Here is a 25,395-nt window from a genome sequence, read left to right on the forward strand (position 1 = left end):
GCTAGAGACAGACAGCTATAGACAGACAGCTAGAGACAGACAGCTACATACAGACAGCTAGAGACAGACAGCTACAGACAGACAGCTATAGACAGACAGCTAGAGACAGACAGCTGTAGACAGACAGCTAGAGACAGACAGCTAGAGACAGACAGCTATAGACAGACAGGTACATACAGACAGCTATAGACAGACAGCTAGAGACAGACAGCTTTAGACAGACAGGTACATACAGACAGTTACAGACAGACAGCTAGAGACAGACAGCTACAGACAGACAGGTACAGACAGACAGCTACAGACAGACAGGTACAGACAGACAGGTACAGACAGACAGCTACAGACAGACAGGTACAGACAGACAGCTAGAGACAGACAGGTACAGGCAGACAGGTACAGACAGACAGCTAGAGACAGACAGCTAGAGACAGACAGGTACACACAGACAGGTATAGACAGACAGCTATAGACAGACAGCTACAGACAGACAGCTAGAGACAGACAGCTACATACAGCTAGAGACAGACAGCTAGAGACAGACAGCTATAGACAGACAGCTACAGACAGACAGCTACAGACAGACAGCTACAGACAGACAGCTAGAGACAGACAGCTATAGACAGACAGCTACAGACAGACAGCTATGGGTTTGATATTGTAGAGCTAATAAAACAATTTCCAGGGGTACTATGTGCCAATCACTCCTCCCCCTGTCTTACCCCTCTCTCCACAGGCTGGGGGGGAGTCCGTTGGGATTTGCTCCTTGTTGCTATCAGCAGGGTAAGTGTCTATCACTATCACACCCACATACATGATAATAGTAGTATAATAATCGTTGTGTTAGTTGTATTGTGTTTATCGTTGTTTTCTACATTTGCGTGACTGTATCAGTGTTTTGTTACTTGTCATGTTTTGTGTTTTTTTGTGGATCCCAGGAAGAATAGCTGCTGCTTCTGCAAAAGCTAATGGGTATCTGAAGAAACCAATAAACCAATAAGAATCAAATCAAATCAAATCCAATTGAATTTGTCACATGCGCCGAATACAACAGGTGTAGACCTTACTGTGAGATGCTTACTTACAAGTACTTAACCAACAATGCAGTTTTTAAAAAAATAGTTAAGAAAATATTTACTAAATAAACTAAAGTAAAAAGAAAGTAACACAATAAAATAACAATAACGAGGCTATATACAGGGGGTACCGGTACCGAGTCAATGTGCGGGGGTACAGGTTAGTCGAGGTAATTGAGGTAAGATGTACCGGTAGGTAGGGGTAAAGTGACTATGCATAGATAATAAACAGCGAGTAGCAGCAGCGTAAAAAAATGGGGGGTCAATGCAAATAGTCAGAGTAGCCATTTGATTAACTGTTCAGCAGTCTTATGGCTTGGGAGTAGAAGCTGTTCAGGAGCCTTTTGGACCTAGACTTGGCGCTCCGGTACTGCTTGCCGTGCGGTAGCAGAGAGAACAGTCTATGACTAGGGTGGCTGGAGTCTTTGACAATTTCTAGGGCCTTCCTTTGACACCGCCTGGTATAGAGGTCCTGCATAGCAGGATGCTTGGCCCCAGTGATGTACTGGGCCGTACGCACTACCCTCTGTAGCGCCTTGCGATCGGAGGCCGAGCAGTTGCCATAGAAGGCGGTGATGCAACCAGTCAGGATGCTCTCGATAGTGCAGCTGTATAACTTTTAGAAGATCTGAGGACCCATGCCAAATCTTTTCAGTCTCTTCACGACTGTCTTGGTGTGTTTGGACCATGATAGTTTGTTGGTGATGTGGACACCAAGGAACTTGAAGCTCTCAACCTGTTACACTACAGCCCCATCGATGAGAATGGGGGCGTGCTCGGTCCTCCTTTTCCTGTAGTCCACGATAATCTCCTTTGTCTTGATCACGTTGAGGGAGAGATTGTTGTCCTGGGACCACACTGCCAGGTCTCTGACCTCCTCCCTATAGGCTGTCTCATCGTTGTCGGTGATCAGGCCTACCACCGTTGTGTTGTCAGCAAACTTAATGATGGTGTTGGAGTCATGCTTGGCCACGCAGTCATGGGTGAACAGGGAGTACAGGAGGGGACTAAGCACGCACCCCTAAGGGGCCCCCGTGTTGAGGGTCAGCGTGTCAGATGTGTTGTTGCCTACCCTTACCACCTAGGGGCGGCCCGTCAGGAAGTCCAGGATCCAGTTGCAGAGAGAGGTGTTTAGTTCCAGGGTCATTAGCTTAGTGATGAGCTATAAAGCTTCACAACATGAAATAATACAAAACTGTATGACATTTTGAGCAAAGAGTTGGAGTGAAGTTGGTCCCAGATTTGGTTGTGTTGCCTATTATCATTGTCATCTGTCAGTGGTGGTGGTGGTGGTGGATGTGGATGTTGTGGTGATGTGGATGTTGTGGTGATGAGGATGTTGTGGTGATGTGGATGTTGTGGTGATGAGGATGTTGTGGTGATGAGGATGTTGTGGTGATGTGGATGTTGTGGTGATGAGGATGTTGTGGTGATGAGGATGTTGTGGTGATGTGGATGTTGTGGTGATGTGGATGTTGTGGTGATGAGGATGTTGTGGTGATGTGGATGTTGTGGTGATGAGGATGTTGTGGTGATGTGGATGTTGTGGTGATGTGGATGTTGTGGTGATGTGGATGTTGTGGTGATGAGGATGTTGTGGTGATGTGGATGTTGTGGTGATGAGGATGTTGTGGTGATGAGGATGTTGTGGTGATGAGGATGTTGTGGTGATGTGGATGTTGTGGTGATGAGGATGTTGTGGTGATGTGGATGTTGTGGTGATGAGGATGTTGTGGTGATGTGGATGTTGTAGTGATGAGGATGTTGTCGTGATGTGGATGTTGTGGTGAAGAGGATGTTGTGATAACAAGGGCGCTGTGTTTGTGTGGTTTCTCCCCATGCAGGGTGGGTGGTGCGCTGTATAGCATCGACAGCATGCCGGACCTCCGCAAGAGGAAAGCCATGCCTCTGGTCAGGGACCTGGTCAGTGTAAGTTCTGACCATATACTAAATATATTTTACTCTATATTCTCTCTCTCTCTCTCTCTCTCTCTCTCTCTCTCTCTCTCTCGCGCTATCTCGCTCTCTCTCTCTCTCTCTCTCGCTCTCTCGCTCTCTCTCTCTCTCTCTCTCTCTCTCTCTCTCTCTCTCTCTCTCTCTCTCTCTGTGGCTCTCTCTCTCTCTACCCTGTCCTGCTGTCTCTGCCTGAGGAGCTCAGCCCCAGCACCAGGGTCAATGGTCTCTTCTGATGGCCACTGAGACCTGCCTTGGAGAGGCTGTCAGACCCTAGCCCTCCCCCACCTCCCAGAGCATGTCACTCTGTCCTTTGTTCTCTGCTCTCTGACGCTGCTCACCCTGGATGTGTGCCATGTTGACCAATGGAATGCTGTGTAGAGGAGAGTGGAGAAATAATCCTGGATAGCTACATCCTACTGTACTGTACGTGAACACTCATAGCCTTCTTGTCTGTCCCAATAAAGATTGAATAGAGTAGATTATTTTCATTGGAGTAGTATACAGAGGGATAGTGACATTATTGGGCTCCAGATGGAGACAGTAATAATTCCAGAGCAAGAATTAACATACAGGACTAAATAGCTCAGCACTTTGTCTCTATGAATCCAGTTTACTGTCAGACTGTACAACCCACACACTCGCGCGAGCATGAACACACACACGGAGATGCAGATACACTACCAGTCAAAAGTTTGGACACACCTACTCATTCAAGGGTTTTTCTTTATTTTTACTATTTTCTACATTGTAGAATAATAGTGAAGACATCAAATCTATGAAATAACACGTATGAAATCATATAGTAACCAAAAAAGTGTTAAACAAATCAAAATATATTTTATATTTGAGATTCTTCAAATAGCCACACTTTGCCTTCATGACAGATTTGCACACTCTTGGCATTCTCTCAACCAGCTTCATGAGGTAGTCACTTTTTTGGTTACTACATGATTCCATATTATTTTTTCATCGTTTTGATGTCTTCACTATTATTCTACAATATAGAAAATAGTAAAAATAAAGAAAAACCCTTGAATGAGTAGGTGTGTCCAAACTTTTGACTGGTACTATATCTTATTTATCACACGCATACAGCATACAGATACAGAGCCTTTGAGTGGAAATTCTGTCAGAAAGCGCAAGAGCTGCTGCCTGTGACGCTTTCATGACAACTGGGAACTCTGAAAAATACGAGGTAAAATCATGATGTCAGTGATCTTCAGGTCGGAAAGTCGGATCTCTAGAAAGAGGCCTGAGTTCCTGAGTTTGAATTCTGAGTGGACGACCGTTCAAAACAATTTTTCACAGTCGGAGCTTGTTTTTTTCCAAAGTTCCCAGTTGTCCTGAACACACTGAAGGCGGAAGTCAGAGATTTATGAGTTCCCAGTAGTTATGAACACTTCATCAAACAGCAAGGGTAGGAAGGCTTCATCAGCGAGCCACACACCACTTTGCAATGAGCTGGAGGCGGTATGCATTTTGAAAACATATACTTAATTGTTTGAAACCTGAACGTTTTAATATATATTATGAGGCATGTCTTACCTTACTTCAAAGTAGCCTATTAGATCTACATTTCGAACAGATATTTTCGTTAGAAATCCTATACCTGTAACTCACTGGGTTTTAAATAGAGTCTATCCTTCAACATCGCATCTCATTGTTAAGGAAATACAGTTTTCCACTCTGTTCCTAAGGGCCTTTGTCCTCCACTCCAAAAGGATTATTCGATTGTCCCCATAAGAGAAACCTTTTTGGTTCCAGGTAGAACCCTTTTGGGTTTCATGTAGGTTCTACAAAAGGGTTCTGCCTAGAACCAAAAGGGTTTTATCTGGAACCTAAAAGGGTTCTTCAAAGGGTTCTCCTACAGCTGAATAACTCTTTTAGGTTATGATAGCACTATTTTTTTCTAAGAGTGTACCTATGTACAAGGTTGTTTACATGCCACGTGATTAATAGGTCTTCATCTAAATGAATGGAAATGTCCTCCCTCCTTTCCTCCCACCCAGTATTCCATCAACAAAATGAATAATTCTCCCCTGATATAGTGATCTTTCTGTCCCTTGGCACATCTATCACGATCGATAGTATCTGTCTTGAAATCACCCCTATGCCATTGTCGCCATGTTTATGACTGTGGCTAGAGCTGTTTGACATATGGAGCCTGGTTCCTCTCTAGGTTTCTTCCTAGGTTTCTGCCTTTCTAGGGAGTTTTTCCTAGCCACCGTGCTTCTACATCTGCATTGCTTGCTGTTTGGGGTTTTAGGCTCGGTTTCTGTATAGCACTTTGTGACATCTGCTGATGTAAAAAGGGCTTTATAAATACATGTGATTGATTGATTGATTTATATGGTCCTTTAAACACTTGTTTCTCTTCCTGCTTCCTGCTTCCTCCACCTGTACTGCTACAGGCTATGGTGAGTAACACTGTGGCTGATTCCATATGAAAAGAGAATGCTGTTGAGACATACTGGCTTTGTTTGCTCTCAAGGGGAATAGCAATTTGTGTAGAGAAGCACTTCATTCCAGATACCCATGACCCCTTGATTCTTGTATACACTTAGGGAGAATATAGCTGGACTGCAATGTGACCTGTTGGCTTAAATGCTGTACTGAGATGTAATTCTTTCCACTCTATGTTGAAAGATGTTCAATTATATAGCAAGAAAAATAGACTTCTTTCTTTGATCAAAATCAAAGTTGTCACTTTGTTTTAAAAATGCTTATTGAATTTATTTCAATCGCAGTATGTACAGAACTACTATGTATTAATCTTATCTCTTCATTCAATTCCTTCCTTTCTTTCTGTCCCCTGCCTGTCCTACCTCAGTCCCTGGCTCAGAACTCCAGGAAGGCAGGGTTCACAACAGCTATGGCGTCCAGCACTCTCAATAACGAGGAGCTGGTGCGTTTCTGGCTTTTTCTTTTCTCTACTTTCAGTATATCCAGATAGTGAACTTTTTCCCTCTCTCCATGTAGTCATAGATTCCACTAATTCTTTGACTCTGTATATATCTCCTCTACGTTTCCCTCTCTTGTAGAAGAGCCATGTGTACAAGAAAACGCTACAGGCTCTGATTTATCCCATCTCCTGCACCACGCCCCATAACTTTGAGGTGTGGACAGCCACGACGCCCACCTACTGCTACGAGTGTGAGGGGCTGCTGTGGGGCATCGCCCGCCAGGGCATGAGGTGCACCGAGTGCGGGGTCAAATGTCACGATAAGTGCCAGGACCTACTCAACGCTGACTGCCTGCAAAGTAAGTAGAGCCATGTTGATATTGCTCAGTGAGTGGTAAAGGTTTGTTCAGTTGGTGCTAAAACATAATATAATGGTAAAACATAGAACATTTTAAAAAATGTGGGTAGCGGTTGGTTCTAACTAACAACACCAAATGTGTGGGATACTACAGACTGTAAACTGCTTTGGATAAGAGTGTTAGTTAAATGGCTGTCTGGCATTCCCCTTTGGCTGTCATACTTCAGACTGCCCTCCTCTCTCCTCTCTCCGACATCTCTCATCCCACTCTCCTTGTCCTCCTCCCTCCCATTCTCTCACTCTGCTGTCTCAGGCACTCTCTATCTTTTTGGGTTTTTCTGAAAAGGAACTTTCCTTGACATCCTCTCCACCTTTCCAACTCTTTGTGGGAGTTTCACAGGTCTGCAGATACTGCTTGAGCACTCATCCATAAATCATACTGTATACTCTGTCTCACAGTGTTCTCATGATAGGGCACATTTACTCTTATAGATCAAATCAAATCAAAATGGATTTGAAGTGCATATCAAATTGCAGCATACTTTACAGCAAAACAATACAATTAAGGAGATAAAACACGAGAAAGCAATAAAAGAGATGAATAAAATAATAGTAAAATCTGTTTTTATAGATGCCATGGTTTATGTTATGCACCATTTGTATACATTCCTCCAATGTTCACTCCCTTCATCCCAAAGAAAACTGTTCATGCCCTCCATATACTGTAGCACAGGAATGGGCACCTTGCAAGCAAAACATTTTAGTGGCCCTCCTCTTGACAGTTACAAGAAAAACTTTTTTTATTTAATTTCTTGCAATTCTACACATTTTGCCACGGGGCGTAAAGAAAATGTTGCAGTTTTAAAGCACGTTTGCTGCAATTCTACACATTTTGCCATGGGCAGAGAGAAGACTTTACAATTTTGTAAGACATTTCATGCAATTCTACTCATTTTTTGTTGTTTCTTGGGGGGAAATTGAATCGCGGGCCTGCAAAAGGGGGGCCGCGGGCCGCATGCCGCCAGTTTCCCATTCCTGCTGTAGCATAATACAACATAAGACCTTATTTGTCATGTTACTCAATGAAATAATAAATAAAATCTGACCCTCATCTCTCTTGTCTACCCCAGGGGCAGCGGAAAAGAGTTCTAAGCATGGGGCGGAGGATAGAACCCAGAACATCATCATGGTTCTAAAGGACAGGATGAAGATCCGAGAGAGGAACAAGCCGGAGATCTTTGAGCTGATCCAGGAGGTGTTTGCCATGGTCAAAGCCACTCATGTCACCTACATGAAGCAGATCAAACAGAGCGTACTGGATGGCACCTCCAAGTGGTCGGCCAAGATCAGCATCACAGGTGAGAGAGAGAGAAGATACCAGGGCTTCAGAGTTGGAGTGCTGATCTAGGATCAGTTCCTCGCTGTCCATATCAGAATCAGAATCAGAAAACGTATCTTATTCATTATGATCTAAAAGGGAAAAGTGATCCTAGATCAGCACTCCTATTCTGAGACGCTTTGTGAATAGTATGAGTCCAGAACCATCCATTTGTAAAGCTCTGGCAGATTCCATTTGAGTCTGACTCCATCGCAACACACATCATCCACCCTCTGTCTCCTCTTGCTTGTTTGTGTTCCAGCTCTATTTGTTGTTAAGGTCATAATGTGTTGTAGACCATTGAGTCACTGTCTGACATGAAGTACGGCTTACTGGTAAAAACGTAATAAACTACCACTACTACTACTACTACTACTACTATTATTACTACTACTACTACTACTACTACTACTACTACTACTACTATTAGCCTCTAAACTAGACTGACCGCTGCGCTCACTAGTGAAACTATGTTGAGTGCAGTAGTCAGTCTGGTTGACCAAGCTACGCTCCAGCCAGACTGACCACCTGATGCTGCCCCCTGTCCCCTCCTCACAGTGCTGTGTGCCCAGGGCCTCCAGGCGAAGGATAAGACAGGCTCCAGTGACCCCTACGTCACGGTCCAGGTGGGCAAGACCAAGAAGAGGACCAAGACCATCTACGGAAACCTCAACCCTGTCTGGGAGGAGAACTTCAACTTGTGAGTAGAGAGCAAAATTACTTTTTTTATTTAGCAGACACTGTTATCCAGAGCGACTTACAGGAGCAATTAGGGTTGTGCCTTGCACAAGGGCACATAGACAGATTTTTAACCTAGTCAGCTTGAGGATTCAAACCACCAACTTTTCGGTTACTGGCCCAACGCTCTTAACCGCTAGGCTATCTGCCACCGGTACAGGACTGGAATAACATTGAAGGTTGTTTATTTACAGGTTATGAATGGGTCACAATTAATGCATGTGTCTAACTGTAAACCCATATGAATGTATGAGATTGGTGGGTCCCTCAAATGGATGAGATTGGTCTCTCTCTCTCTCTCTCTCTCTCTCTCTCTCTCTCTCTCTCTCTCTCTCTCTCTCTCTCTCTCTCTCTCTCTCTCTCTCACTCTCTCTCTCTCTCTGTAGTGAGTGCCACAACTCCTCGGACCGGATCAAGGTGCGGGTGTGGGATGAGGATGATGACATCAAGTCTCGGGTGAAGCAGAAGTTCAAAAAGGAGTCAGATGACTTCCTGGGTCAGACCATCATCGAGGTCCGCACACTTAGCGGAGAGATGGACGTCTGGTACAACCTGGGTCAGTACAGTCACAGTACAGGAGGAAATAACCACTTGTTAAGCTAATAAACCCAATCATTGAGCCTCTGACACTCCGGGTCCATATAATCACTTTCTAGGTATCCATACGATGAGGTTAATTTGGGTGAACTATCCTTAAAAAAAATATTTTATATAAGATCATTATCATAATGGTTGAGGTCTTTATTACATTTACATTTTAGTCATTTAGCAGACGCTCTTATCCAGAGCGACTTACAGTTAGTGAGTCCATACATTTTTCATACTGGCCCCCCGTGGGAATCGAACCCACAACCCTGGCGTTGCAAGCGCCATGCTCTACCAACTGAGCTTCACTGTCAAAGATAGTTGTTGTTAGGTTGACTGTGGTATGTGTTGACTGAGACTCTTGTGTCTGGTCCCTCTCTGCAGACAAGCGTACAGACAAGTCAGCCGTGTCTGGTGCCATCAGGATGCACATCAATGTAGAGATCAAAGGAGAGGAAACAGTCGCTCCGTATCATGTCCAATACACCTGTCTGCACGAGGTAAGCTGTGTGTGTGTGTGTGTGTGTGTGTGAGAGAGAGAGAGAGAGAGAGAGAGAGAGAGAGAGAGAGAGAGAGAGAGAGAGAGAGAGAGAGAGAGAGAGAGAGAGAGAGAGAGAGAGAGAGAGAGAGCGAGAGAGAGAGAGAGAGAGAGAGAGAGAGAGAGAGAGAGAGAGAGAGAGAGAGAGAGAGAGAGAGAGCCTGTGATAGCATGGGTGCCTGCCTGCATACAGTATGTGTCTGTGTGTTTGTGTGTGTGTGTGTCTGTGTGTGTGCGTGCGTGTGATCGTGTACACGAGCCTGTGTATGCTCCTGCCTTCAGGTGCCAAGTGATGTCAATAGCCCAGTCATCTTGGTTCATTTAGCTGACTGATGCAGCAGTCTTTCATTGAAGTGGCCTTTCAGATGAAATAGAGGTGTCACCGCCTGCATTGCTCCATCAAGATAAAAACCACATCAGATATAAAATACCACAGATAATATCTCTCCCTCTGACCTTCTTCAAATATGGAACTGTCTACCATGTTGATGCTAAATGCTCATTGCCCTATATCAAGGCATTACTTGGTCTAATATCAGGACATAGTTTGCAAACAGCTGAACCTAACAAGAGCTACTATTCAATTGCACTGTAAATACAGTTGAAGTCGGAAGTTTACATACACCTTAGCCAAATACATTTAAACTCAGTTTTTCACAATTCCTGACAGTTAATCCAACTTCAACTCATTAACATCATAGTCTAGATTGAATAACCTCTCTCTCTCGTTGGAGTGCATGCTGGAAGTGAGTCAGTGGGTGCTATCATTGGGTATGATAGCATAAAATCAGCCTCAAGTATGAATAGCGCTGTAGTGATATTCTTAGATTCTATTGAAAAGGTGAATACGATAGTTGAGAGTGGTGTTATGTTGCGGGAGTCACAGACGTCGGTATTTCCTCTTATGAATCCGGCGAAGAAAGTTATACTTTCTAAGGTGCTACCATTTGTTAGAGATGAAGTGTTGGAGCGAGAGTTATCTCGTCATGGTCAACGTGTATCTACAATAAAGAAGGTTCTTTTTGGATGCAAATCTCCTTTGCTGAAACATGTCGTGTCTCATAGGAGACAACTGTATATTATTTTAAAGAAGGACACTGACGAACTGAATGTAGCATTCATATTATTGTACTCTCTCAGGTACTCTCTGTTGGCACATAAAACCAACTGATACATTTCTTATGAGAGTCAGTCATATAATAAATGAATGGCGCCCCAGGCCTGAATAAATGATTCATTGAGCAACCCTCTGAGCACTGAGCAGTCAGTCAGTCAGATAGTCAGTCCAGTCAGTCAGTCAGTCAGTTAGATAGTCAGTCAGTTAGATAGTCAGTCAGTCAGTTAGATAGATAGTCAGTCAGTCAGTTAGATAGATAGTCCGTCAGTCAGTTAGATAGTCAGTCAGTCAGTCAGTTAGATAGATAGTCCGTCAGTCAGTTAGATAGTCAGTCAGTCAGTCAGTTAGATAGATAGTCAGTCAGTCAGTTAGATAGTTAGTCAGTCAGTTAGATAGTTAGTCAGTCAGTCAGTTAGATAGTCAGTCAGTCAGTTAGATAGATAGTCAGTCAGTCAGTTAGATAGATAGTCCGTCAGTCAGTTAGATAGTCAGTCAGTTAGATAGATAGATAGTCAGTCAGTTAGATAGATAGTCAGTCCGTCAGTCAGTTAGATAGTCAGTCAGTCAGTCAGTTACATAGTCAGTCAGTCAGTTAGATAGATAGTCAGTCAGTCAGTTAGATAGATAGTCCGTCAGTCAGTTAGATAGTCAGTCAGTCAGTCAGTTAGATATATAGTCAGTCAGTCAGTTAGATAGTCAGTCAGTCAGTTAGATAGATAGTCAGTCAGTCAGTCAGTTAGATAGTCAGTCAGTCAGTTAGATAGATAGTCAGTCAGTCAGTTAGATAGATAGTCCGTCAGTCAGTTAGATAGTCAGTCAGTCAGTCAGTTAGATAGATAGTTAGTCAGTCAGTTAGATAGTCAGTCAGTCAGTCAGTTAGATAGTCAGTCAGTCAGTTAGATAGATAGTCCGTCAGTCAGTTAGATAGTCAGTCAGTCAGTTAGATAGATAGTCAGTCAGTTAGATAGATAGTCAGTCAGTTAGATAGATAGTCCGTCAGTCAGTTAGATAGTCAGTCAGTCAGTCAGTTAGATAGATAGTCAGTCAGTCAGTTAGATAGTCAGTCAGTCAGTTAGATAGATAGTCAGTCAGTCAGTTAGATAGTCAGTCAGTCAGTTAGATAGATAGTCAGTCAGTCAGTTAGATAGTCAGTCAGTCAGTTAGATAGATAGTCAGTCAGTCAGTCAGTTAGATAGTCAGTCAGTCAGTCATTTAGATAGATAGTCAGTCAGTCAGTTAGATAGATAGTCAGTCAGTCAGTTAGATAGATAGATAGTCAGTCAGTCAGTTAGATAGATAGTCAGTCAGTCAGTTAGATAGTCAGTCAGTCAGTCAGTTAGATAGATAGTCACAGTCAGTCAGTTAGATAGTCAGTCAGTCAGTTAGATAGATAGTCAGTCAGTCAGTCAGTCAGTTAGATAGATAGTCAGTCAGTCAGTTAGATAGATAGTCAGTCAGTCAGTTAGATAGTCAGTCAGTCAGTTAGATAGATAGTCAGTCAGTCAGTTAGATAGATAGTCCGTCAGTCAGTTAGATAGTCAGTCAGTCAGTCAGTTAGATAGATAGTCAGTCAGTCAGTTAGATAGTCAGTCAGTCAGTTAGATAGATAGTCAGTCAGTCAGTCAGTTAGATAGTCAGTCAGTCAGTTAGATAGATAGTCCGTCAGTCAGTTAGATAGTCAGTCAGTCAGTCAGTCAGTTAGATAGATAGTCAGTCAGTCAGTTAGATAGTCAGTCAGTCAGTCAGTTAGATAGTCAGTCAGTCAGTTAGATAGATAGTCCGTCAGTCAGTTAGATAGTCAGTCAGTCAGTTAGATAGATAGTCAGTCAGTTAGATAGATAGTCAGTCAGTTAGATAGATAGTCAGTCAGTCAGTTAGATAGTCAGTCAGTCAGTTAGATAGATAGTCAGTCAGTCAGTCAGTTAGATAGTCAGTCAGTCAGTCATTTAGATAGATAGTCAGTCAGTCAGTTAGATAGATAGTCAGTCAGTCAGTTAGATAGATAGATAGTCAGTCAGTCAGTTAGATAGTCAGTCAGTCAGTCAGTTAGATAGATAGTCAGTCAGTCAGTTAGATAGTCAGTCAGTCAGTTAGATAGTCAGTCAGTCAGTCAGTTAGATAGATAGTCAGTCAGTCAGTTAGATAGTCAGTCAGTCAGTTAGATAGATAGTCAGTCAGTTAGATAGTCAGTCAGTCAGTTAGATAGATAGTCAGTCAGTCAGTTAGATAGTCAGTCAGTCAGTTAGATAGATAGTCAGTCAGTCAGTCAGTTAGATAGTCAGTCAGTCAGTCATTTAGATAGATAGTCAGTCAGTCAGTTAGATAGATAGTCAGTCAGTCAGTTAGATAGATAGATAGTCAGTCAGTCAGTTAGATAGATAGTCAGTCAGTCAGTTAGATAGTCAGTCAGTCAGTCAGTTAGATAGATAGTCAGTCAGTCAGTTAGATAGTCAGTCAGTCAGTTAGATAGATAGTCAGTCAGTCAGTCAGTCAGTTAGATAGATAGTCAGTCAGTCAGTTAGATAGATAGTCAGTCAGTCAGTTAGATAGTCAGTCAGTCAGTTAGATAGATAGTCAGTCAGTCAGTTAGATAGATAGTCCGTCAGTCAGTTAGATAGTCAGTCAGTCAGTCAGTTAGATAGATAGTCAGTCAGTCAGTTAGATAGTCAGTCAGTCAGTTAGATAGATAGTCAGTCAGTCAGTCAGTTAGATAGTCAGTCAGTCAGTTAGATAGTCAGTCAGTCAGTCAGTTAGATAGTCAGTCAGTCAGTCAGTTAGATAGATAGTCAGTCAGTCAGTTAGATAGATAGTCCGTCAGTCAGTTAGATAGTCAGTCAGTCAGTCAGTTAGATAGATAGATAGTCAGTCAGTCAGTTAGATAGTCAGTCAGTCAGTTAGATAGATAGTCAGTCAGTTAGTCAGTTAGATAGATAGTCAGTCAGTCAGTTAGATAGATAGTCAGTCAGTCAGTTAGATAGTCAGTCAGTCAGTTAGATAGATAGTCCGTCAGTCAGTTAGATACTCAGTCAGTCAGTCAGTTAGATAGATAGTCAGTCAGTCAGTTAGATAGTCAGTCAGTCAGTTAGATAGATAGTCAGTCAGTCAGTCAGTTAGATAGTCAGTCAGTCAGTTAGATAGATAGTCCGTCAGTCAGTTAGATAGTCAGTCAGTCAGTCAGTCAGTTAGATAGATAGTCAGTCAGTCAGTTAGATAGTCAGTCAGTCAGTCAGTTAGATAGTCAGTCAGTCAGTTAGATAGATAGTCCGTCAGTCAGTTAGATAGTCAGTCAGTCAGTTAGATAGTCAGTCAGTCAGTTAGATAGATAGTCAGTCAGTCAGTCAGTCAGTTAGATAGTCAGTCAGTCAGTCATTTAGATAGATAGTCAGTCAGTCAGTTAGATAGATAGTCAGTCAGTCAGTTAGATAGATAGATAGTCAGTCAGTCAGTTAGATAGATAGTCAGTCAGTCAGTTAGATAGTCAGTCAGTCAGTCAGTTAGATAGATAGTCAGTCAGTCAGTTAGATAGTCAGTCAGTCAGTCAGTTAGATAGATAGTCAGTCAGTCAGTTAGATAGTCAGTCAGTCAGTTAGATAGATAGTCAGTCAGTTAGATAGTCAGTCAGTCAGTTAGATAGATAGTCAGTCAGTCAGTTAGATAGTCAGTCAGTCAGTCAGTTAGAAAGTCAGTCAGTCAGTCAGTTAGATAGTCAGTCAGTCAGTTAGATAGATAGTCAGTCAGTCAGTTAGATAGTCAGTCAGTCAGTTAGATAGATAGATAGTCTGTCAGTCAGTTAGATAGTCAGTCAGTCAGTCAGTTAGATAGTCAGTCAGTCAGTTAGATAGATAGTCAGTCAGTCAGTTAGATAGTCAGTCAGTCAGTTAGATAGATAGTCAGTCAGTCAGTTAGATAGATAGTCAGTCAGTCAGTTAGATAGATAGTCAGTCAGTCAGTCAGTTAGATAGTCAGTCAGTCAGTTAGATAGATAGTCCGTCAGTCAGTTAGATAGTCAGTCAGTCAGTTAGATAGATAGTCAGTCAGTTAGATAGATAGTCAGTCAGTTAGATAGATAGTCAGTCAGTCAGTTAGATAGTCAGTCAGTCAGTTAGATAGATAGTCAGTCAGTCAGTCAGTTAGATAGTCAGTCAGTCAGTTAGATAGATAGTCCGTCAGTCAGTTAGATAGTCAGTCAGTCAGTCAGTTAGATAGATAGTCAGTCAGTCAGTTAGATAGTCAGTCAGTCAGTTAGATAGATAGTCAGTCAGTCAGTCAGTTAGATAGTCAGTCAGTCAGTTAGATAGATAGTCAGTCAGTCAGTCAGTTAGATAGTCAGTCAGTCAGTTAGATAGATAGTCCGTCAGTCAGTTAGATAGTCAGTCAGTCAGTTAGATAGATAGTCAGTCAGTTAGATAGATAGTCAGTCAGTTAGATAGATAGTCAGTCAGTCAGTTAGATAGATAGTCAGTCAGTCAGTTAGATAGTCAGTCAGTCAGTCAGTTAGATAGTCAGGCAGTCAGTTAGATAGATAGTCAGTCAGTCAGTTAGATAGTCAGTCAGTCAGTTAGATAGATAGTCCGTCAGTCAGTTAGATAGTCAGTCAGTCAGTCAGTTAGATAGTCAGTCAGTCAGTTAGATAGATAGTCAGTCAGTCAGTTAGATAGTCAGTCAGTCAGTTAGATAGTCAGTCAGTCAATTAGATAGTCAGTCAGTCAGTTAGATAGATAGTCAGTCAGTCAGTTAGATAGATAGTCCGTCAGTCAGTTAGATAGATAGTCCGTCAGTCAGTTAGATAGTCAGTCAGTCAGTCAGTCAGTTAGATAAATAGTCAGTCAGTCAGTTAGATAGTCAGTCAGTCAGTTAGATAGATAGTCAGTCAGTCAGTTAGATAGATAGTCAGTCAGTCAGTTAGATAGATAGATAGATAGTCAGTCAGTCAGTTAGATAGATAGTCAGTCAGTCAGTCAGTTAGATAAATAGTCAGTCAGTCAGTTAGATAGATAGTCAGTCAGTCAGTTAGATATATAGTCAGTCAGTCAGTTAGATAGTCAGTCAGTCAGTCAGTTCGATAGTCAGTCAGTCAGTTAGATAGATAGTCAGTCAGTCAGTTAGATAGATAGTCCGTCAGTCAGTTAATAGTCAGTCAGTCAGTCAGTTAGATAGTCAGTCAGTCAGTTAGATAGATAGTCAGTTAGATAGATAGATAGTCAGTCAGTCAGTTAGATAGTCAGTCAGTCAGTCAGTTAGATAGTCAGTCAGTCAGTTAGATAGATAGTCAGTCAGTCCGTTAGATAGATAGTCCGTCAGTCAGTTAGATAGTCAGTCAGTCAGTTAGATAGATAGTCAGTCAGTCAGTTAAATAGTCAGTCAGTCAGTTAGATAGATAGATAGATAGATAGTCAGTCAGTCAGTTAGATAGATAGTCAGTCAGTCAGTTAGATTGTCAGTCAGTCAGTTAGATAGATAGTCAGTCAGTCAGTTAGATAGTCAGTCAGTCAGTTAGATAGTCAGTCAGTCAGTTAGATAGTCAGTCAGTCAGTCAGTTAGATAGTCAGTCAGTCAGTTAGATAGATAGTCCGTCAGTCAGTTAGATAGTCAGTCAGTCAGTCAGTTAGATAGATAGTCAGTCAGTTAGTTATATAGTCAGTCAGTCAGTTAGATAGTCAGTCAGTCAGTTAGATAGATAGATAGTCAGTCAGTCAGTCAGTCAGTTAGATATTCAGTCAGTCAGTCAGTTAGATAGATAGTCAGTCAGTCAGTTAGATAGATAGTCAGTCAGTCAGTTAGATAGTCAGTCAGTCAGTCAGTTAGATAGTCAGGCAGTCAGTTAGATAGATAGTCAGTCAGTCAGTTAGATAGTCAGTCAGTCAGTTAGATAGATAGTCCGTCAGTCAGTTAGATAGTCAGTCAGTCAGTCAGTTAGATAGTCAGTCAGTCAGTTAGATAGATAGTCAGTCAGTCAGTTAGATAGTCAGTCAGTCAGTTAGATAGTCAGTCAGTCAGTTAGATAGTCAGTCAGTCAGTTAGATAGATAGTCAGTCAGTCAGTTAGATAGATAGTCCGTCAGTCAGTTAGATAGATAGTCCGTCAGTCAGTTAGATAGTCAGTCAGTCAGTCAGTCAGTTAGATAAATAGTCAGTCAGTCAGTTAGATAGTCAGTCAGTCAGTTAGATAGATAGTCAGTCAGTCAGTTAGATAGATAGTCAGTCAGTCAGTTAGATAGATATATAGATAGTCAGTCAGTCAGTTAGATAGATAGTCAGTCAGTCAGTCAGTTAGATAGATAGTCAGTCAGTCAGTCATTTAGATAGATAGTCAGTCAGTCAGTTAGATATATAGTCAGTCAGTCAGTTAGATAGTCAGTCAGTCAGTCAGTTCGATAGTCAGTCAGTCAGTTAGATAGATAGTCAGTCAGTCAGTTAGATAGATAGTCCGTCAGTCAGTTAATAGTCAGTCAGTCAGTCAGTTAGATAAATAGTCAGTCAGTCAGTTAGATAGTCAGTCAGTCAGTTAGATAGATAGTCAGTCAGTCAGTTAGATAGATAGTCAGTCAGTCAGTTAGATAGATATATAGATAGTCAGTCAGTCAGTTAGATAGATAGTCAGTCAGTCAGTCAGTTAGATAAATAGTCAGTCAGTCAGTTAGATAGATAGTCAGTCAGTCAGTTAGATATATAGTCAGTCAGTCAGTTAGATAGTCAGTCAGTCAGTCAGTTCGATAGTCAGTCAGTCAGTTAGATAGATAGTCAGTCAGTCAGTTAGATAGATAGTCCGTCAGTCAGTTAATAGTCAGTCAGTCAGTCAGTTAGATAGTCAGTCAGTCAGTTAGATAGATAGTCAGTCAGTCAGTCAGTTAGATAGTCAGTCAGTCAGTTAGATAGATAGTTAGTCAGTCAGTTAGATAGATAGTCCGTCAGTCAGTTAGATAGTCAGTCAGTCAGTCAGTTAGATAGATAGTCAGTCAGTCAGTTAGATAGTCAGTCAGTCAGTCAGTTAGATAGTCAGTCAGTCAGTTAGATAGATAGTCCGTCAGTCAGTTAGATAGTCAGTCAGTCAGTTAGATAGATAGTCCGTCAGTCAGTTAGATAGTCAGTCAGTCAGTCAGTTAGATAGATAGTCAGTCAGTCAGTTAGATAGTCAGTCAGTCAGTTAGATAGATAGTCAGTCAGTCAGTCAGTTAGATAGTCAGTCAGTCAGTTAGATAGATAGTCCGTCAGTCAGTTAGATAGTCAGTCAGTCAGTCAGTCAGTTAGATAGATAGTCAGTCAGTCAGTTAGATAGTCAGTCAGTCAGTCAGTTAGATAGTCAGTCAGTCAGTTAGATAGATAGTCCGTCAGTCAGTTAGATAGTCAGTCAGTCAGTTAGATAGATAGTCAGTCAGTTAGATAGATAGTCAGTCAGTTAGATAGATAGTCAGTCAGTCAGTTAGATAGTCAGTCAGTCAGTTAGATAGATAGTCAGTCAGTCAGTCAGTTAGATAGTCAGTCAGTCAGTCAGTTAGATAGTCAGTCAGTCAGTTAGATAGAGAGTCCGTCAGTCAGTTAGATAGTCAGTCAGTCAGTCAGTTAGATAGATAGATAGTCAGTCAGTCAGTTAGATAGTCAGTCAGTCAGTTAGATAGATAGTCAGTCAGTTAGTCAGTTAGATAGATAGTCAGTCAGTCAGTTAGATAGATAGTCAGTCAGTCAGTTAGATAGTCAGTCAGTCAGTTAGATAGATAGTCCGTCAGTCAGTTAGATAGTCAGTCAGTCAGTTAGATAGATAGTCCGTCAGTCAGTTAGATAGTCAGTCAGTCAGTCAGTTAGATAGATAGTCAGTCAGTCAGTTAGATAGTCAGTCAGTCAGTTAGATAGATAGTCAGTCAGTCAGTTAGATAGATAGTCAGTCAGTCAGTCAGTTAGATAGTCAGTCAGTCAGTTAGATAGATAGTCCGTCAGTCAGTTAGATAGTCAGTCAGTCAGTTAGATAGATAGTCAGTCAGTTAGATAGATAGTCAGTCAGTTAGATAGATAGTCAGTCAGTCAGTTAGATAGTCAGTCAGTCAGTTAGATAGATAGTCAGTCAGTCAGTCAGTTAGATAGTCAGTCAGTCAGTCAGTTAGATAGTCAGTCAGTCAGTTAGATAGAGAGTCCGTCAGTCAGTTAGATAGTCAGTCAGTCAGTCAGTTAGATAGATAGATAGTCAGTCAGTCAGTTAGATAGTCAGTCAGTCAGTTAGATAGATAGTCAGTCAGTTAGTCAGTTAGATAGATAGTCAGTCAGTCAGTTAGATAGATAGTCAGTCAGTCAGTTAGATAGTCAGTCAGTCAGTTAGATAGATAGTCCGTCAGTCAGTTAGATAGTCAGTCAGTCAGTTAGATAGATAGTCCGTCAGTCAGTTAGATAGTCAGTCAGTCAGTCAGTTAGATAGATAGTCAGTCAGTCAGTTAGATAGTCAGTCAGTCAGTTAGATAGATAGTCAGTCAGTCAGTCAGTCAGTTAGATAGTCAGTCAGTCAGTTAGATAGATAGTTAGTCAGTCAGTTAGATAGATAGTCCGTCAGTCAGTTAGATAGTCAGTCAGTCAGTCAGTTAGATAGATAGTCAGTCAGTCAGTTAGATAGTCAGTCAGTCAGTCAGTCAGTTAGATAGTCAGTCAGTCAGTTAGATAGATAGTCCGTCAGTCAGTTAGATAGTCAGTCAGTCAGTCAGTTAGATAGATAGTCAGTCAGTTAGTTAGATAGTCAGTCAGTCAGTTAGATAGTCAGTCAGTCAGTTAGATAGACAGTCAGTCAGTCAGTCAGTTAGATAGTCAGTCAGTCAGTCATTTAGATAGATAGTCAGTCAGTCAGTTAGATAGATAGTCAGTCAGTCAGTTAGATAGTCAGTCAGTCAGTCAGTTAGATAGTCAGTCAGTCAGTTAGATAGATAGATAGTCCTTCAGTCAGTTAGATAGTCAGTCAGTCAGTCAGTTAGATAGTCAGTCAGTCAGTTAGATAGATAGTCAGTCAGTCAGTTAGATAGTCAGTCAGTCAGTTAGATAGATAGTCAGTCAGTCAGTTAGATAGATAGTCAGTCAGTCAGTTAGATAGATAGTCAGTCAGTCAGTCAGTTAGATAGTCAGTCAGTCAGTTAGATAGATAGTTAGTCAGTCAGTTAGATAGATAGTCCGTCAGTCAGTTAGATAGTCAGTCAGTCAGTCAGTTAGATAGATAGTCAGTCAGTCAGTTAGATAGTCAGTCAGTCAGTCAGTTAGATAGTCAGTCAGTCAGTCAGTTAGATAGATAGTCCGTCAGTCAGTTAGATAGTCAGTCAGTCAGTCAGTTAGATAGATAGTCAGTCAGTTAGTTAGATAGTCAGTCAGTCAGTTAGATAGTCAGTCAGTCAGTTAGATAGTCAGTCAGTCAGTCAGTTAGATAGTCAGTCAGTCTGTTAGATAGATAGTCAGTCAGTCAGTTAGATAGTCAGTCAGTCAGTTAGATAGATAGTCCTTCAGTCAGTTAGATAGTCAGTCAGTCAGTCAGTTAGATAGTCAGTCAGTCAGTTAGATAGATAGTCAGTCAGTCAGTTAGATAGATAGTCAGTCAGTCAGTTAGATAGATAGTCCGTCAGTCAGTTAGATAGATAGTCCGTCAGTCAGTTAAATAGTCAGTCAGTCAGTCAGTTAGATAGATAGTCAGTCAGTCAGTTAGATAGTCAGTCAGTCAGTTAGATAGATAGTCAGTCAGTCAGTTAGATAGATAGATAGTCAGTCAGTCAGTCAGTTAGATAGATAGATAGTCAGTCAGTCAGTCAGTTAGTTAAATAGTCAGTCAGTCTGTTAGATAGATAGTCAGTCAGTCAGTTAGATATATAGTCAGTCAGTCAGTTAGATAGTCAGTCAGTCAGTTAGATAGATAGTCCGTCAGTCAGTTAATAGTCAGTCAGTCAGTCATTTAGATAGTCAGTCAGTCAGTTAGATAGATAGTCAGTCAGTCAGTTAGATAGTCAGTCAGTCAGTTAGATAGATAGTCAGTCAGTCAGTTAGATAGATAGTCAGTCAGTCAGTTAGATAGTCAGTCAGTCAGTTAGATAGTCAGTCAGTCAGTTAGATAGATAGTCAGTCAGTCAGTTAGATAGATAGTCCGTCAGTCAGTTAGATAGATAGTCCGTCAGTCAGTTAAATAGTCAGTCAGTCAGTCAGTTAGATAGATAGTCAGTCAGTCAGTTAGATAGTCAGTCAGTCAGTTAGATAGATAGTCAGTCAGTCAGTTAGATAGATAGATAGTCAGTCAGTCAGTCAGTTAGATAGATAGATAGTCAGTCAGTCAGTCAGTTAGTTAAATAGTCAGTCAGTCTGTTAGATAGATAGTCAGTCAGTCAGTTAGATATATAGTCAGTCAGTCAGTTAGATAGTCAGTCAGTCAGTTAGATAGATAGTCCGTCAGTCAGTTAATAGTCAGTCAGTCAGTCATTTAGATAGTCAGTCAGTCAGTTAGATAGATAGTCAGTCAGTCAGTTAGATAGTCAGTCAGTCAGTTAGATAGATAGTCAGTCAGTCAGTTAGATAGATAGTCAGTCAGTCAGTTAGATAGTCAGTCAGTCAGTTAGATAGTCAGTCAGTCAGTTAGATAGATAGTCAGTCAGTCAGTTCGATAGTCAGTCAGTCAGTCAGTTAGATAGATAGATATATAGTCAGTCAGTCAGTTAGATAGATAGTCAGTCAGTCAGTCAGTTAGATAAATAGTCAGTCAGCCAGTTAGATAGATAGTCAGTCAGTCAGTTAGATATATAGTCAGTCAGTCAGTTAGATAGTCAGTCAGTCAGTCAGTTAGATAGTCAGTCAGTCAGTTAGATAGTCAGTCAGTCAGTCAGTCAGTTAGATAGTCAGTCAGTCAGTTAGATAGATAGTCCGTCAGTCAGTTAGATAGTCAGTCAGTCAGTCAGTTAGATAGATAGTCAGTCAGTTAGTTATATAGTCAGTCAGTCAGTTAGATAGTCAGTCAGTCAGTTAGATAGATAGTCAGTCAGTCAGTCAGTCAGTTAGATATTCAGTCAGTCAGTCAGTTAGATAGATAGTCAGTCAGTCAGTTAGATAGATAGTCAGTCAGTCAGTTAGATAGTCAGTCAGTCAGTGAGTTAGATAGTCAGGCAGTCAGTTAGATAGATAGTCAGTCAGTCAGTTAGATAGTCAGTCAGTCAGTTAGATAGATAGTCCGTCAGTCAGTTAGATAGTCAGTCAGTCAGTCAGTTAGATAGTCAGTCAGTCAGTTAGATAGATAGTCAGTCAGTCAGTTAGATAGTCAGTCAGTCAGTTAGATAGTCAGTCAGTCAGTTAGATAGTCAGTCAGTCAGTTAGATAGATAGTCAGTCAGTCAGTTAGATAGATAGTCCGTCAGTCAGTTAGATAGATAGTCCGTCAGTCAGTTAGATAGTCAGTCAGTCAGTCAGTTAGATAAATAGTCAGTCAGTCAGTTAGATAGTCAGTCAGTCAGTTAGATAGATAGTCAGTCAGTCAGTTAGATAGATAGTCAGTCAGTCAGTTAGATAGATAGATAGATAGTCAGTCAGTCAGTTAGATAGATAGTCAGTCAGTCAGTCAGTTAGATAAATAGTCAGTCAGTCAGTTAGATAGATAGTCAGTCAGTCAGTTAGATATATAGTCGGTCAGTCAGTTAGATAGTCAGTCAGTCAGTCAGTTCGATAGTCAGTCAGTCAGTTAGATAGATAGTCAGTCAGTCAGTTAGATAGATAGTCCGTCAGTCAGTTAATAGTCAGTCAGTCAGTCAGTTAGATAGTCAGTCAGTCAGTTAGATAGATAGTCAGTTAGATAGATAGATAGTCAGTCAGTCAGTTAGATAGTCAGTCAGTCAGTCAGTTAGATAGTCAGTCAGTCAGTTAGATAGATAGTCAGTCAGTCCGTTAGATAGATAGTCCGTCAGTCAGTTAGATAGTCAGTCAGTCAGTTAGATAGATAGTCAGTCAGTCAGTTAAATAGTCAGTCAGTCAGTTAGATAGATAGATAGATAGTCAGTCAGTCAGTTAGATAGATAGTCAGTCAGTCAGTTAGATTGTCAGTCAGTCAGTTAGATAGATAGTCAGTCAGTCAGTTAGATAGTCAGTCAGTCAGTCAGTTAGATAGTCAGTCTGTCAGTTAGATAGTCAGTCAGTCAGTCAGTTAGATAGTCAGTCAGTCAGTTAGATAGATAGTCCGTCAGTCAGTTAGATAGTCAGTCAGTCAGTCAGTTAGATAGATAGTCAGTCAGTTAGTTATATAGTCAGTCAGTCAGTTAGATAGTCAGTCAGTCAGTTAGATAGATAGATAGTCAGTCAGTCAGTCAGTCAGTTAGATATTCAGTCAGTCAGTCAGTTAGATAGATAGTCAGTCAGTCAGTTAGATAGATAGTCAGTCAGTCAGTTAGATAGTCAGTCAGTCAGTCAGTTAGATAGTCAGTCAGTCAGTTAGATAGTCAGTCAGTCAGTTAGATAGTCAGTCAGTCAGTTAGATAGATAGTCAGTCAGTCAGTTAGATAGATAGTCCGTCAGTCAGTTAGATAGATAGTCCGTCAGTCAGTTAGATAGTCAGTCAGTCAGTCAGTCAGTTAGATAAATAGTCAGTCAGTCAGTTAGATAGTCAGTCAGTCAGTTAGATAGATAGTCAGTCAGTCAGTTAGATAGATAGTCAGTCAGTCAGTTAGATAGATATATAGATAGTCAGTCAGTCAGTTAGATAGATAGTCAGTCAGTCAGTCAGTTAGATAAATAGTCAGTCAGTCAGTTAGATAGATAGTCAGTCAGTCAGTTAGATATATAGTCAGTCAGTCAGTTAGATAGTCAGTCAGTCAGTCAGTTCGATAGTCAGTCAGTCAGTTAGATAGATAGTCAGTCAGTCAGTTAGATAGATAGTCCGTCAGTCAGTTAATAGTCAGTCAGTCAGTCAGTTAGATAGTCAGTCAGTCAGTTAGATAGATAGTCAGTTAGATAGATAGATAGTCAGTCAGTCAGTTAGATAGTCAGTCAGTCAGTCAGTTAGATAGTCAGTCAGTCAGTTAGATAGATAGTCAGTCAGTCCGTTAGATAGATAGTCCGTCAGTCAGTTAGATAGTCAGTCAGTCAGTTAGATAGATAGTCAGTCAGTCAGTTAAATAGTCAGTCAGTCAGTTAGATAGATAGATAGTCAGTCAGTCAGTTAGATAGATAGTCAGTCAGTCAGTTAGATTGTCAGTCAGTCAGTTAGATAGATAGTCAGTCAGTCAGTTAGATAGATAGTCAGTCAGTCAGTTCGATAGTCAGTCAGTCAGTCAGTTAGATAGATAGATATATAGTCAGTCAGTCAGTTAGATAGATAGTCAGTCAGTCAGTCAGTTAGATAAATAGTCAGTCAGTCAGTTAGATAGATAGTCAGTCAGTCAGTTAGATATATAGTCAGTCAGTCAGTTAGATAGTCAGTCAGTCAGTCAGTTAGATAGTCAGTCAGTCAGTCAGTTAGATAGATAGATAGATAGTCAGTCAGTCAGTTAGATAGATAGTCAGTCAGTCAGTTAGATAGTCAGTCAGTCAGTCAGTCAGTTAGATAGTTAGTCAGTCAGTCAGTTAATAGTCAGTCAGTCAGTCAGTTAGATAGTCAGTCAGTCAGTTAGATAGTCAGCCAGTCAGTCAGTTAAATAGTGTGTGTATTCTACTCTGCTCTCCTGCTCAGACACATTCACACAGAGATCATAATAAGAGCTCCCTTCATTCAGCCTTAGCAACTTCAACTCATTAACATCATAGTCTAGATTGAATAACCTCTCTCTCTCGTTGGAGTGCATGCTGGGAGTGAGTCAGTGGGTGCTATCATTGGGTATGATAGCATAAAATCAGCCTCAAGTATGAATAGCGCTGTAGTGATATTCTTAGATTCTATTGAAAAGGTGAATACGATAGTTGAGAGTGGTGTTGTGTTGCGGGAGACACAGACGTCGGTATTTCCTCTTATGAATCCGGCGAAGAAAGTTATACTTTCTAAGGTGCCACCATTTGTTAGAGATGAAGTGTTGGAGCGAGAGTTATCTCGTCATGGTCAACGTGTATCTACAATAAAGAAGGTTCTTTTTGGATGCAAATCTCCTTTGCTGAAACATGTCGTGTCTCATAGGAGACAACTGTATATTATTTTAAAGAAGGACACTGACGAACTGAATTTAGCATTCAGTTTTAAGATTGATGTATTTGATTATGTCTTCTACGCTTCTACTGAATCAATGAAATGCTTTGGCTGTGGAAGAGAGGGGCATTTGGTGCGTTATTGTCCCGAGAACGAGCGCGCAGAGCCCGGTAGCAGCTCTAGTGCTGGTGCAGCTAATGTACCACCGCGAAGGGATGAACATTCTAAGGGAGAAGGTGGGCAGATGTGGTTGGAAAAGTAGGAAAGGAAAGCAGTGTGGCTACGGAGGCAATTGTGGTAGATCAGAACAAAGAGGGAGGGGAAACAGTCGGTGAGATTGCGACTGCGGTCGGTGAGGTGGTGCTGGAAAATGAAATTGGAGGTCAAGAGGAGATTGAAATAATGGAAAAGGAAGCAGCTGTTTTTAAAGTACCGAGGAGTAAGAGGAAGAATTTAAGGGGTGATGAAGGGTCTAATTCTAAGAGGAGGGTAGAGATTGATAAATCTATTGAGGATAAACAGGTTGTAGAGATGGTGGAGTTTTCTTCTGGGGAGGATGGCGAGAGTGAGTCATCTGACGCGTCACAACAAAATAGCGAGATAAATGGGGTGGAAGAGAGGTATGGGATTGAGAAGGTACGTCAATTTCTGAAG

The 25,395-nt window shown here is 41.3% G+C and overlaps 1 protein-coding gene across 12 annotated transcripts in view; it reads left to right on the plus strand.

The window, feature by feature from the left end:
* The window catches only part of LOC121540367 (protein unc-13 homolog A), a 97,389-nt gene that overhangs the window by 43,691 nt on the left and 28,303 nt on the right, over positions 1-25,395 (plus strand). For 9 of the 12 annotated variants that reach the window (XM_045207865.1, XM_045207869.1, XM_045207867.1 and 6 more), the window contains 9 exons: positions 734-780; positions 2,918-3,002; positions 5,441-5,446; positions 5,860-5,934; positions 6,071-6,290; positions 7,420-7,647; positions 8,226-8,367; positions 8,792-8,961; positions 9,375-9,490. In XM_045207865.1, the coding sequence (XP_045063800.1) occupies positions 734-780; positions 2,918-3,002; positions 5,441-5,446; positions 5,860-5,934; positions 6,071-6,290; positions 7,420-7,647; positions 8,226-8,367; positions 8,792-8,961; positions 9,375-9,490 (1,089 nt within the window). The remainder of the gene's footprint in view (positions 1-733; positions 781-2,917; positions 3,003-5,440; positions 5,447-5,859; positions 5,935-6,070; positions 6,291-7,419; positions 7,648-8,225; positions 8,368-8,791; positions 8,962-9,374; positions 9,491-25,395) is intronic. The other 3 variants (XM_045207866.1, XM_041849190.2, XM_045207871.1) reach the window with 1 other exon arrangement.

This window comes from Coregonus clupeaformis, chromosome 26 (assembly GCF_020615455.1).
Source record: "Coregonus clupeaformis isolate EN_2021a chromosome 26, ASM2061545v1, whole genome shotgun sequence".
Lineage (NCBI taxonomy): Eukaryota > Metazoa > Chordata > Actinopteri > Salmoniformes > Salmonidae > Coregonus > Coregonus clupeaformis.